The 11,837-nt window shown below is 52.0% G+C and overlaps 1 protein-coding gene across 3 annotated transcripts in view; it reads right to left on the bottom strand.

Moving 5' to 3' along the window:
* Positions 1-3,806: 3,806 nt before the first annotated feature.
* Positions 3,807-11,837, bottom strand: part of HOMER3 (homer scaffold protein 3) — a 31,557-nt gene continuing 23,526 nt past the window's right edge. For all 3 annotated transcript variants that reach the window (XM_037383573.1, XM_037383574.1, XM_037383575.1), the window contains 5 exons: positions 11,001-11,122; positions 9,924-10,080; positions 7,921-8,031; positions 6,936-7,016; positions 3,807-5,883 (listed from right to left, as the gene is read on the bottom strand). In XM_037383573.1, the coding sequence (XP_037239470.1) occupies positions 5,695-5,883; positions 6,936-7,016; positions 7,921-8,031; positions 9,924-10,080; positions 11,001-11,122 (660 nt within the window). In that variant the 3' untranslated portion in view covers positions 3,807-5,694. The remainder of the gene's footprint in view (positions 5,884-6,935; positions 7,017-7,920; positions 8,032-9,923; positions 10,081-11,000; positions 11,123-11,837) is intronic.

The raw sequence follows: 11,837 nt of genomic DNA, 5'->3' as shown, positions 1-11,837 counted from the left end.
ACAGAAGGCAGAGTCGTTCCTCCAGTCCTTGGGAAAAATAAGCTAGGAACAGGGTGAGGAGCTAGTGCTGAGGCAAGAGGCTGTCCTGCTCTCTCTGGAGCGCAGTGTCACCCCCGTGCAGCCCGCAGGACAGGCTGTGTGAGGTGGGTGACAACTCACACCTGGAGCAGCTTATGCAAGTCCCAGTAAACTACAAAGCGGATGTATCTACTGGGATAGCTGGCGCTGTAGACTGCAGAGCCCTGCCCTGCACACCATGGGGACAGGTGGACCAGCCTCCTGCCCTGTTCCACCTGGCACCGCCCTACGGAGGCAGCCAACAGCGGCATCCGCAGAAATGGAATTTGGTACCTTTGATTCTCACTGCCCAGGCTCGCACGCCAGAGCCCAGGGAGCCGAGTGGATGCAAGTGATGCGTCAGCCGCGAGCCAACCGGGGCCTCGCTCCTTGGATTCCCTGTTGCTGGAGCTGCCATCCCTCTGGAGTGTTGCTTGCTCTTACCACAAGTGTCTGATTTCCAGCGTTACTCCAGCCGCTGATTTTTTGGAAGGGTGGAGGGAAGCTGATGGAGGAGGCAGGACCTTGCGCACAGATCGTTAGTGCTGTAGTTCGTGGCCTTTTCCCTTGGAGCAGAAACTGCCTTTACACACCACAATCTAATAACGATAACAATTATAAATGACTCTGGGAAAGGGGACTGTGAACCTCATCAGATTTGGGGGGGGCTTTATTATGCGTGCATGGACATGTTCCAAAACACACATTTAATTGCCTTCTCTGGCACACATGGAAATTGTCTCCCAGTGTGTGCATGGAGAGGCGGGGGTTACACTCCTGGAGCACGCTTGCCTGTGCTGTCAAGTGTAAACAGACCATTTCTGAACTAAAAATAACCTACCCTCTGAGTAACAGAGCAGCTGATCTCTGCAGCCCAGATGCAAGAGCTCAAAAGGGTTAGGTCACCTATTTTTCACTAATGGCACTATTTAATTACAAGTTCCCCCAGGTTTGATCCTTCGGAGATTTGAAACAAAGTGCCTAGTTAGCTTTCCCTCCATCAAGAATTTGCTTCTCTCAAAACCGCAGCTATCAAAGACAATCTGTTAAGTAACTTTGAAGTGAGGCCGCCTAACAACACACGCATTACCGGGGTGCTCTGCAGCAGCTTTTTGGGGAAAAGAAAGATTTTTACTTCTTGTTTAACATCACTCAACAGACTTAAGGTATTAACCAGCCTGGCCTGTGTTAACCTTTTCTTCTGGCTCTCGGGGCATCTTGTAGATGCTGGTAATCTAAGTCGAGCAATCCTTGGGGGAGGGTAATTACTTGCTTTGTGAAGGAGGGATCCAAGCCCAGGCAGGTGAGCAGGCTGCCAAGCTGGTGGTGGTCCTCCAGGTCTGGACTGGCTTTGCATCCCTGCTCAGCCTGGAAGGTTTGTATTGGCATCTGTCAGATGGTGTTTGCATCAGGCACATCCTTTTTCTGAGGCTCTATTATTGGCACGTCCTGGAATAGCAAAGCTTCGTTTCCTCTGGCTGAGCTGGTCAGAAGGAGCTCGGCTTGGGTCTGGATTCGGAGCGGAGGATCACACCTTGCTGCTCATCATCATAGTCAGACAAAGGGGAAGGTTGCAAGATTATTTTTTTTTTATTTGTTCAGCCTGATCTCTTATGTGAGCCATTTCCCCCTTTATTAATGTTCTGTCTAGGTTTTCTATGAATAATTAAGATTTTAATTTGCCAAAAGAATTAGTTCTCTCAAGGTACCTGCAATCAGTAGCATGTCTCCTCCGGTAAGGAAGCCACTGTTATTTAATTGCTGACGGTAATTGTTGTTGTGAGACAGAAGCAAACATAAACCTGCAGCCTTGCCACTCAGCTTTTGTAACACCGTATCTTCTTTTGAAGCAAAAGCAGCACAAAGAGGGAAGGGGTGAGGCTTGGAAAGCACGTGGCCGGGATGTGTTAGGGCGCTACTGTTCTGAACCACAGTTGAAGTCCTTTTTAAATGCTCACTAGCGTGGGGCAGACGGAATCAGCGCTTTGCTGCTCTACCGTCTACAGTAGGATTGTCTCATCGCTAACGGCAGATTTAGGGCATTTGTGGCAAGAGCTGGTGATGAATGGGTTTTCATTAGTTCAGAAGAGGGGAAGACTGCAACGGAAAGTGCCTCCCAGAACCATCCATCACACCACCCCGTGATGCCTCAATAAAAGCCTTTTTTTTTTTTTTAACAAATGCTGAGCACAGGACAGATCTCATCAAAAAGCCGCTATTCAGGTTATTCTGGCAAGGAAAAGAATTGCAACTAACACCCATGGGGAAGAGCAGAAAGGAAGATGGCTTCTGTTCACGGTTCCTGACAATGGAAGAGCAAAGCAGCACAGGCAGGACCGTGATGAGCTGTGGGTGATGCACAGCGAACGCGTGCGAAGTACCGCTGCCTGGAGGTACGCTGCACGCAGTGGAACAGCGTCTAGCAGCATGCCAGGGCCAGGGCAGCTCCGACGGCAAAGCTTCCAGAGGTGACAGCACCATTGGGCTGCAAGGAACAGGCTGCTCAGAGTTTAGTCAATGAGCTCTCTTGGTTCCCACCGCAGAAGTGTTGATTATGCAAGAGCTGAGCGGAGGAATTTGCACTTAATACAACTGGGTGTAATACTTCCTCCCATGAGCCAGGAACAGCACTTCCAGGGGGTTACACCTCCTCGGGATATCACATAGTGGGCTGCTGAGTCTCAAGCACTAGTTCTGGAACTCTGCAGGACCGGTGCACAGCACCCTCCTCTTGTTGGTACCCAAACACCCCATCCACCGCCTGAGCCCAGCAGCACCCCCGATGCCCATTTCATTCACCATACTGGTGAGACCTGAGGGGGCAGGACCGCTTCCACAGCAGTCACCTGGGCTTTGGCTTCATACGGGACATGAGGATAAGCAGCAGGCTAAAACTTGTGCTTTTCAGGGCATTGGGTTTGGTTTGTGGGTTTTTTTCACAGCATTTTTTAAACAGTCTGGTACCAGCTGACTCAGCCTGAGATGAAGAGGTCGAACACCACGAAACAAAGAGCTTCCTGCAGGACATCGGTGGAAGATTAGCTACAGATCCCTCATGTTTGTGACTTGTTGCATGACTTGTAGCCCTTCTTGCACTCAACCCAGACTGTCAGTGGGTTGGTTCTCTTTTTGCTGTAGGTCTAGGTGGAGTTCTCTAGCAATGCTAGGCTGTGCTTTGAGGATATAAAATATCCTTAAATAGCGTAAGAGCTGGGTCTAACGCTACACTGCTGCCTGACCCAAGTGAAAGCAGGTCTGGTACCTGGACTGTCTGGGGAGAGCAGCAGGCAGCGCAGCACTCCATGAAGCTGTCGGAGCTGCCGTCTCAGCCGAGCATCACGCTGCAGCTTGCATCTGCCTCTCCCCTGCTCAGACGGAGTCCTGCTGGGATGTGCAGCAGCTTGACTCCGTCCTCCCTCTCATTTCTCGTCCTCCCTCTCATTTCTCGGGAATGGCCTGAGCACGGCCTCCCTGGGGAGAGATGACTCAGCCAGGCGTGGCATGTGCGGGGCTGGTCAGCCCCGTCAATGAGCAATAATACAGCACAGGCAGTGGCCAGGACGCTGAGCTACAAAACGGTCCCTGCCAGACTGTAAGGATCCATACCCAGCTCCAGTGGCAGCCACAGAAAACAACTGGGAGAGAGTAGTAGTACAGAACGTAAAACTTTCACACAACTTTCTCCCATACCCCCAATCCCACCCTCCTCCCTCCATATGCCAGTGACGGAGATGCAAAGCAAACACACCTTTCTGGGAGCTGATCTCTATTTCAAAAGAAGGCTGCTCCTGTGGGAATAAAATATGAACACTGGCACGGGGTGGTAAACAAACCCCTAGAAATTTTTTGTCACCCAGTTACTTCCTTCCCTTCTTAAATACCCTGAAACAAATATTACTACAGTAACTCCAGCCTCATACAGTTGTGAGAACACTTCATGCAAAAGAAAAAAAAATAAAATAAAACCCAACAACAACAAAAAAACCCCAACCCCAAAACAGAAAAGCCCTTCCCTGGCTGTGCAGGTCTGGAAATCTCGATGTTTCCTTGTTACCCCTGGGAAAGGGAAGGGCTTTGCCTAGACAAAATCCAGCAGAGTCACCAGGGTGCCAGACCCAAATCCTGCCCTGACTTGCAGGCAGCGAGTGGAAACTGCGAGTTCCCCTCGTGGTCAGCAGGTGAGCGAAGGGAGAGGCAGACCCCGAGGAGCCGCAGCTCTGCCGAGGTTCAGCTGGGCACGGGGAGCAGTGCTGGGCAGCCAGGGCTGGCCAAGCACCAGGATTTCTGCAGACCTGTGGAACGTTCCCAGGATTGCTGCTGTCTTTGCCTAATGTAGAGCGGCAAAGAAGGGAAAAAAACCCAAGAACAAAATCCAAACTCATCAGCACTCCTGTAAGGCTACTAACTACTTCTACACAGACACTGCTTCATCATTCAGCATGGGGTTAACATGCTCCTAGGTTACTACAGGGACACAGCGGGTGCTGGGGGACACACAACCTTCCAGGTTTCTGTGATGCCTCCCTCAATTCCTATTACTAGACAACATCTACCATAACTCACGAACATCCCACAGGCCCCTCCGGGCACTGGTCCCAGCATGCTCCAAACGCCTCCTGTTCTGGTTTAAGCTGGCCAAGCGTGGCAAGCTGGGACCCGTACCCTTCACAAGGAGTACTGCTCGGCTGGCACGGAGCAGGACAGCTCTGCGGACTGTTTCCCAATAATAAAAAAAGAAAAAAAAGAAACCAAGAGCAACTGCGACTTGCCCCATTTAATTTCAATTAACTGCAGCCCTTAGAGGCCCAGAGAGATGCCAATCTAGCAGTTTGTTGGTCATCCCCTCAGGGACGTCCCATTTCTAATGTCCCTTTCCCAACTGAGCCTTTACTCTTCTCAGCTTAAAATCTGAACAAGTCATTAAATCCCACTGTGTTAAACTAAGAGCTTTAAGACCTGCGGTTCTTCTTCCTCTGGAGCATGTGACTGAACAGTGGAAAGGACACCTGGTCAGGCAAGCATCCTTCTGGGCAGTGGGGGGACTGCCACCTTTGGAAGCTCCTGACAGCGACCAGTGTTACTGGATCCTGTTAGAAAGACACAAGGTAGTTAGGGCTGGGCAAGAGGAAAAGGAGTGACTGTTGTCCTCAGTGTGCTAGAACTTCTCCTCCCTCCCTAGGTGGGGAGACAGGCAGCAAAGGCTTGCAAAAGGCAAGTGGTTTCCTAAAAAAACTACTGAAAAAAAATGCAAAGGCTGCTCAGCCCCTTCCCCTAGAAAACTGTAAAAACGCTGGAGACACAGTGTGGCAGCAGGGGGGCTGGGAAGGCAGCACGGGGACAGTTGTCATCTCTGGACCACGCCACAGCCATGGCAGGGTCCAGAGAGGGCTGGCTGGGACCTGTCGATGCTCCTGTAGAGGATGCAGGAGCTCAGATGCTCTCTGCCCTCTGCCTGGGCGCTCAGGGGGCAGTAAGTGGCTGCGGCTGGTCTCCATGCTGTCCAGGCAGCTGCTGGTATGTTGGCGTATCCTGCCCGAACAGACCTCGAGGCTGTTCTGTGACTGTAACTGCTGTCGGTGACCAGTCCCAGCTCAGGCTCCTCTCCTCCGGAGGCGTCTCCTCTGAGCTTGCTACTGCTCAGTTGCTCTCTACCAGCTTGGCTAGTCCCTGCCGGATCTCACTGAGCTCAAATATCTTCACATCCATTATCTCTGCAACCTTGGTGACTTCGTTCTGGATCTTCTCCCTCTCGGCTAGGGTCTCTGCCAGCGTCTGCTCAGCCAGGTGAAGGCGTCGCTCCAGCTCTGCGTTGCGTGCCTCCAGCTCCTGCCGAAGGACACAGGTGCAGTGAGGTGGCCGCCCCAGACCACACACACTGCTCACGGACCACCCTTATCTCCACAAAACAGCCGTGCTAACACGCCAGTGCCAGGCTACCCACACCCAGCCAGCCCAGGTCTCCACCAATTTTTTTGACCGATGCATCTCCCTATCTCAAGCCACAGCACGCCAGCATGCACACGCATGTGAGCACGTGTTCCCCAAACCCAGCCATCTTCCCACAGTTTGCAAAGGTATATAAATGCAGATCATCTCCTCACATGTCTATCTAATCTCCAGGTCTGATGGCATTTGATGTTTGGAGATATTATTCTGCCATGAAAACTAGTGCCCGTGTGCGGGGCTGAGCCCCGCAGCAGATCCCCTTGTTCAGTAGCTCAGAGGTAAACACAGGCAGGCAGAGCCCCCAGAGACTGCACAACAGACCGTGCTTCCATCTGTGTCGTTGCCCTGAGGTGCAGAGCAGCTTGCATCCCTTCTGCCAGCCAGACTGAGTCAGAGCTCGGCTCCCCAGCCATCCCTGTCCACCCAGCAAGCTAAGCAGGACTTGGGAGAGATGGAGGGTCACAGGACACCACAGGTTCTGCTCCAGTCCCATCTCAGGGGCTACTGTAAGTGCTAGAGGTGAGTACACAAAGGCTGGGGCGAATGAGAGCACAAACTATTATTCCTCAACCATTGCAGATCAATACCAATGTAAGAAACCTGCACGATGCACAAAAATTACTGGGAACAATAAATTGGGTTCGACCATTATTGGGAATTTCTAATACAGACTTGGGTCCTCTGTTTGACCTACTAAAAGGGGACGCTAATCTGGGTTTGCTGTTACCTGCTGATTGTGCCCCATGCCATTATCTCTGAGGGATACAGGGAGGGTGGCAGAAGGGAAAGACGTAGGCAAGGACCTTTTCCCATCATCCAGAGGCAGAGATAGGCATGGCAGCTCTATGGCATTCACCCTTTGGCTCAAAGGAGGAATGAGGATGGATCCCTCTACTATGAGTGCAGAAGTGTTCCAGATGTGCCATCTTTACCTGCAGCTTCTGCAGTGTCTCCTCACGCTCGCCCTCTGCTTCCCATCGTCCACACTTCTGGCTCTTCAGCATCTGAATCTCCTAAAGCACAAGGAGGAAGAGCATCGTGTCAGATCCGCCCCTGTCCCAGCTGGGCCAGAGCCCACCACATACTCCAAGCAAGGCCCTTTCCCTCACTCCAAGGATTACATCACCATGCTCAGCTCCAAATTTTCCTACCTCGCTTTCTAACCTTCTGCTTCTGCTGTACCTGCTGCCTCCCTCTAAGATCTTAGTCCCTCATCAAGATGTCTGGCTGAGTGCCAGCGAGGTTCAGTGGTCTCTGCACCCTGTTGCATCCTTGCTCAAGATCGGATCGCAGGCCGTTGGGTGAAGCATGCCTTTACCCCAGCATTCTTCCCCTAGCCTGAGTAGGTGTGGAGATGGGGGAGGGCTGACTCTCTAAGGATTGGGAACCCCAAAACAACTCCCCTCATCAATCCTCATGTTGTGGCTCCAACCCGAAGGCTCCATCCACCCACCCTGCTGAAGCACAGCCACCAGAGAGCCTGCAGATGTGTAAACTGGAGAGATTCTCTCCACATCTCCCCTCCTTCACAGCCTCTGTAATTAAAACTGTGCTTTAAATTATTCATTTACATGCAGTGAAAGCGAGAAGCAATTACTCCAGCAGAGTCTAGCTGCAGCTGCAGACGGCTGAGCAGAGAAGGGGTATGGCTGAGCCCTGCCATTTGTGCAGTGCTGGAGCATCCCCACTCCGGGTTATTTGCAGGGGAAGCTCCCAGCACTTTGCTCCTACTCAGCTTTGCCTCTCTGGGAAGGGAGACCACTGAGGGGGCCGTGCTGGCTTGCAGAGGCTCCTGGCTTGCACAGACAGCTCGTGCAACAGCATGAGGGGCCCTCTGACCCCGTACAAGCTGTAATGACAGACGAGGTGTTGGTGATTGACAGGCTTCAGGCTTTGCTCTGCTTTGTAGGGTATTACCTCATCCTTAGCCTTGATCAGGAGTTCCAGCTCCTCAAGGGTTTGGCTCAGCTCTTCCTTGTTGTTCTCACTGGAGGAATCGTGAGCCCCCTGTGACTCCAGTTCTGCTACCTACATGGAAGCAAGCACAGGGAAGGCGTGCTCAGAGATACAGGAATGTCCTGACACCTTGTCACCCACAGTCATTCTCTATCATGTTCTGGCTTCCTTACAAACCCAACGGGGCTTACAATATGGTAGTGGCTCCCACCCAGAGGCTGTTAGGAAAAAATTCTCTCCTGCTCTGCACAGAAACACATCGTGGTGGAACTTGGTCTAGAGGCTCTGTCTCTGCTTTCTCCTGCAGTTCTGCACTTCCAGCAAAGCCCAACCGGCTGACACCAAGCACATGAGCCTACAACCCAAAGGGATGGCTAGATCTAGTTCCATTTACACCCCTGGGCAGCGAGTGCCAAGGACAAGAGTTACTGCAGCTCTACCACAGCAGAGCTGGGAGGAAGGCTTTGCCCAAGCATCCTCCCCATTCCTGAAAAATTCAGCCTGGTGGCTTAGATTAATCATGAAGACTCATTTTTAAAAGCTCATCAGAAGGTCTACAGCAGCTATGGCTGGGGCCCAAGCTCTCATGGGGCCTGCACTGAGCTTTACAGGTGCAGCTCTAGTGATGGGTACCCTCAGACAGGCAGGGCTTGGACCCTGGCATGATGGTTTTCCACAAGCAGGGGCAGCAAGGCAACGCTGGCTGGCCTGGGACCTTGCCAGGGTCCACGTAACGGTGGCTGTGAGCTCTGAGGGTCCACATAACGGTGGCTGTGAGCTCTGAGGGTCACAGAGTCACGGCTAGAATCAACCAGCTCCAGCCCCCAAATGCTCCAGTTCAGGGATGATAATCTAGATGTTTCACTGAGTTACAGTTTCTGCTGTGACTCTGCCAAGCCCCCAGTGGTTGCCCTTCACCTAATGCCCACAAAACCCTCCCTCCTAGCTCCTGACTGCGAGAACAGCCACAAACGAGCTGAGTACGCACAGAGCAATGGCAGGAAAAAGGCAGCCCCGAAGCCACATGTATACACCCACCCCTTCCCAAGATCCCTGCTGTACCTAGGTCAGGCTCCTACCGCAGAGGAGAGAATTTTTTCAGTGCATCTGTCCCACTGCCTGCCTCCAGCAATGAGAATTAGCAACGGGCAGAGCAAATCCTGCAGGATGGCTGTGTGTACTGCACAGACTGGCCACACAGCAGCCATCAAGTGGGAACAGCTGTTAATTGCTATAAATCCCTGCTGTCCTTTGAATGAGCTATCTCGAAGTGAAATGGCTTCATGCCTTCTTCTCCAGGGCTCCAGAGTCCTTTCCCAGCTAAACCCCAACTGTCCTAAAACCTTTTCCTGAGCACTCCACAGTTCTTCCCTCCCAACAAACCCAGCCGTGTGACTCTCACTCCCCTGCCCAGATGCACACAGGCCTCCTCAGTTGATCCGTGACCTCTCTGACATTATGTAGGTCAAAAGATTCTATTATTCCAACCGAACAAGGGCTTGTTTGTACGGCGCCACCCGGGTTTCATGATGTTGCAGCTTGGATTCAAGCTAATTATAGCAGATAGAGCAATCTTCATCCTTCCTGCCAGCAGCCAGAACATTGCCCCTATGCCCAGCTCAGGGGGGGCACAGGCTTTACTCAGTATTGCTGGGCCCCCCAGAAAATCTCAAGGGAAGCTGGTGATCGTTGACTTTGTACTCTCGTTTCCTCCCTTTATCCATGGGGACCCAGCACGCCCCAATGTGCTCTGCAGAAAAGAGGAGCTCTTGTGAGAGCTCCCTAGTTACATGGCCTTATTCCTTGACATGTTTTCCCTGCCAGGCTCATGCAGCATCCTGGATTTCCATCCCATCTCCTGCAGGCACCCATGGAAGCCGATGGGAGAATGAGGTCAAGGGCACCATCTGGCTCCGAGGCAGGGCTTCCTCTGACCTGCTCTGTAAAGGCCCTCCCATGCTCACCCGCTGCCGCAGCATTTCCGTCTCCTCCTGATAAGCAGCCAGCTGCTTCTTCCACTGGTCCACGTTGGCATTTGCTTCATGGAGAGCAGCCACAAGCTTGTTGTTGTTGTCCTGCAGGCTGAAGAATTCAGCTTCCCACTGGACCTCACTCACCGAACTGTGTGAGAGAACAGAAGAAATGTTCAGGAAAGTGTAAGAGAGTCTCAGCATGGAGATTTCTTCTCCCAGTGCTAACACGTACTGAAACAACGTTCTTGCACGTGCTGGGCAGCTACCTGCTCCTCGACAGTTTTCTATTTGGCTTTCATGTCGCTTCCCAAATTTAAATGCTTCTCCCAGCCCTGAATTTGCATCCCTTTCCTTTATCCCTGGATAATGTTTGACTTTGAGGCCATGTGTGCTTGCTTGAGACTGCAGGAACCACACTGTGAGATTAATGGGTTGGGGGGGTGGGGGAAGATATGGCTACTATAAAGGAGCTTTGCAACGTGGGACTGCAAATGCATTTTTAAAATCCTTCTTAGATCTGAGTTTGCTTTGAATAAAACCCTACCACCCTAGACTCAGGAGAAGGTAGCAAAGGACACTTGCTTTTGATTTAAAAATATTCTAAGTGTTCAGCTGGGAGCTTAATAGGAGCCACAGGGCAGAATCCAGCCCAGAGCCTTTTCAACAGACAAAGAACGGAAGCAGCAGGGACTTTGCTGGAATCATCAGGGGAATTAACACAAATGCAGCCCTGGGCCAGCTGGAAAAGCGTGAACATCTTCTGGTATCACAAACTACTGATCTGTAGATAACTGGCATCAACTCATCCCTGCTGCAGGCACAAAGCGCTCTTCTTCCCATCAGCCTGAACAGCAAATTTCACGGCCAAGCTGCAATAACTTTCTACTAGGGAAGAGGGGAAATTGGTACAGTGGAGGGTCTGAGCAGCAGCAGACACGGGGCATTACTCGGCTACTTAAAGAAGTAGCGTTGGGTCAAAAGTATTTGGGAGGACAGGGACATGCACCAAATCATGCCAAAAGAGAGAGTTTAGGAGTCAGGAGCAGAGAGCGCTTGTGGCAGCCTCACCCTTCTGAAAGCATCTTCTTCAGCCGCTCCTTCTCTGTTGTTATTTCAACATCGGCACTTTGGCTCCGGAATAGCTTATCTTCTCCTGGCCCATTGGAGCTGATGATGGGGCTGGGAAGTACCTGGGGGATGAAGAAGAGATGGGTTATCACACAGCAGTGATGAGAGGCCACGTGGCCACGAGGTCTCTGCAAACTCATCCACAGCCCAGTTCACAGGGCTGGTTCCCAGCCCCTGCGCTCTTGTGAGAAACGCTGGCTTTCAGTCCTCGCTTAGATGGTGCTGTGCTTGTCTACATGACCAGGGGTGGCAGAGAGCCTCCTGCATGGCTCAGCAACACCGGTCATAGCATAGCAATGACTTTGGAAGCTACATGGCCACGGGGCTCTCTCTGGGATAAGTAGATCAGTGCTTTGCTCCTCCAGCAGCTGCCACGTCCTCTCTCTCCCTGTCTCCATGCCATGCTGGGGCAGCGATCCCAGCGCACAGGCACCCTGAGCAGGTGGGCTCACAGCTTGCGTGCACCAACTATTCCTCCCTCCCAACTCGAGGTACTGAATTCTCCAGCTCTCAGCTTCCCCTTGACAAATGCCAGCCACGTTATAGCTGTAACCGGAGCCCCAGGGCCATGCAAGCACTCGGAACTGCTCAAGCTGCCTGTTTCAGGGGGCTGCGGAGTTCTTAACAGGATTTTCTTGCTGGTTCTCAGAGCAGTGGAAAGACACAACTCTAAACACAGGTCTACCAGGCCACCTGGGTTCAGTCGCATGTCCACCTCGAATGAAGACACCAGGTGCCACTGGGATGGTGTTTCTCCAGCTCAAGGCGGGGAAGCTC

This window comes from Falco rusticolus, chromosome 4 (assembly GCF_015220075.1).
Source record: "Falco rusticolus isolate bFalRus1 chromosome 4, bFalRus1.pri, whole genome shotgun sequence".
Lineage (NCBI taxonomy): Eukaryota > Metazoa > Chordata > Aves > Falconiformes > Falconidae > Falco > Falco rusticolus.
This window is presented reverse-complemented; position numbering and strand designations above follow the sequence as displayed.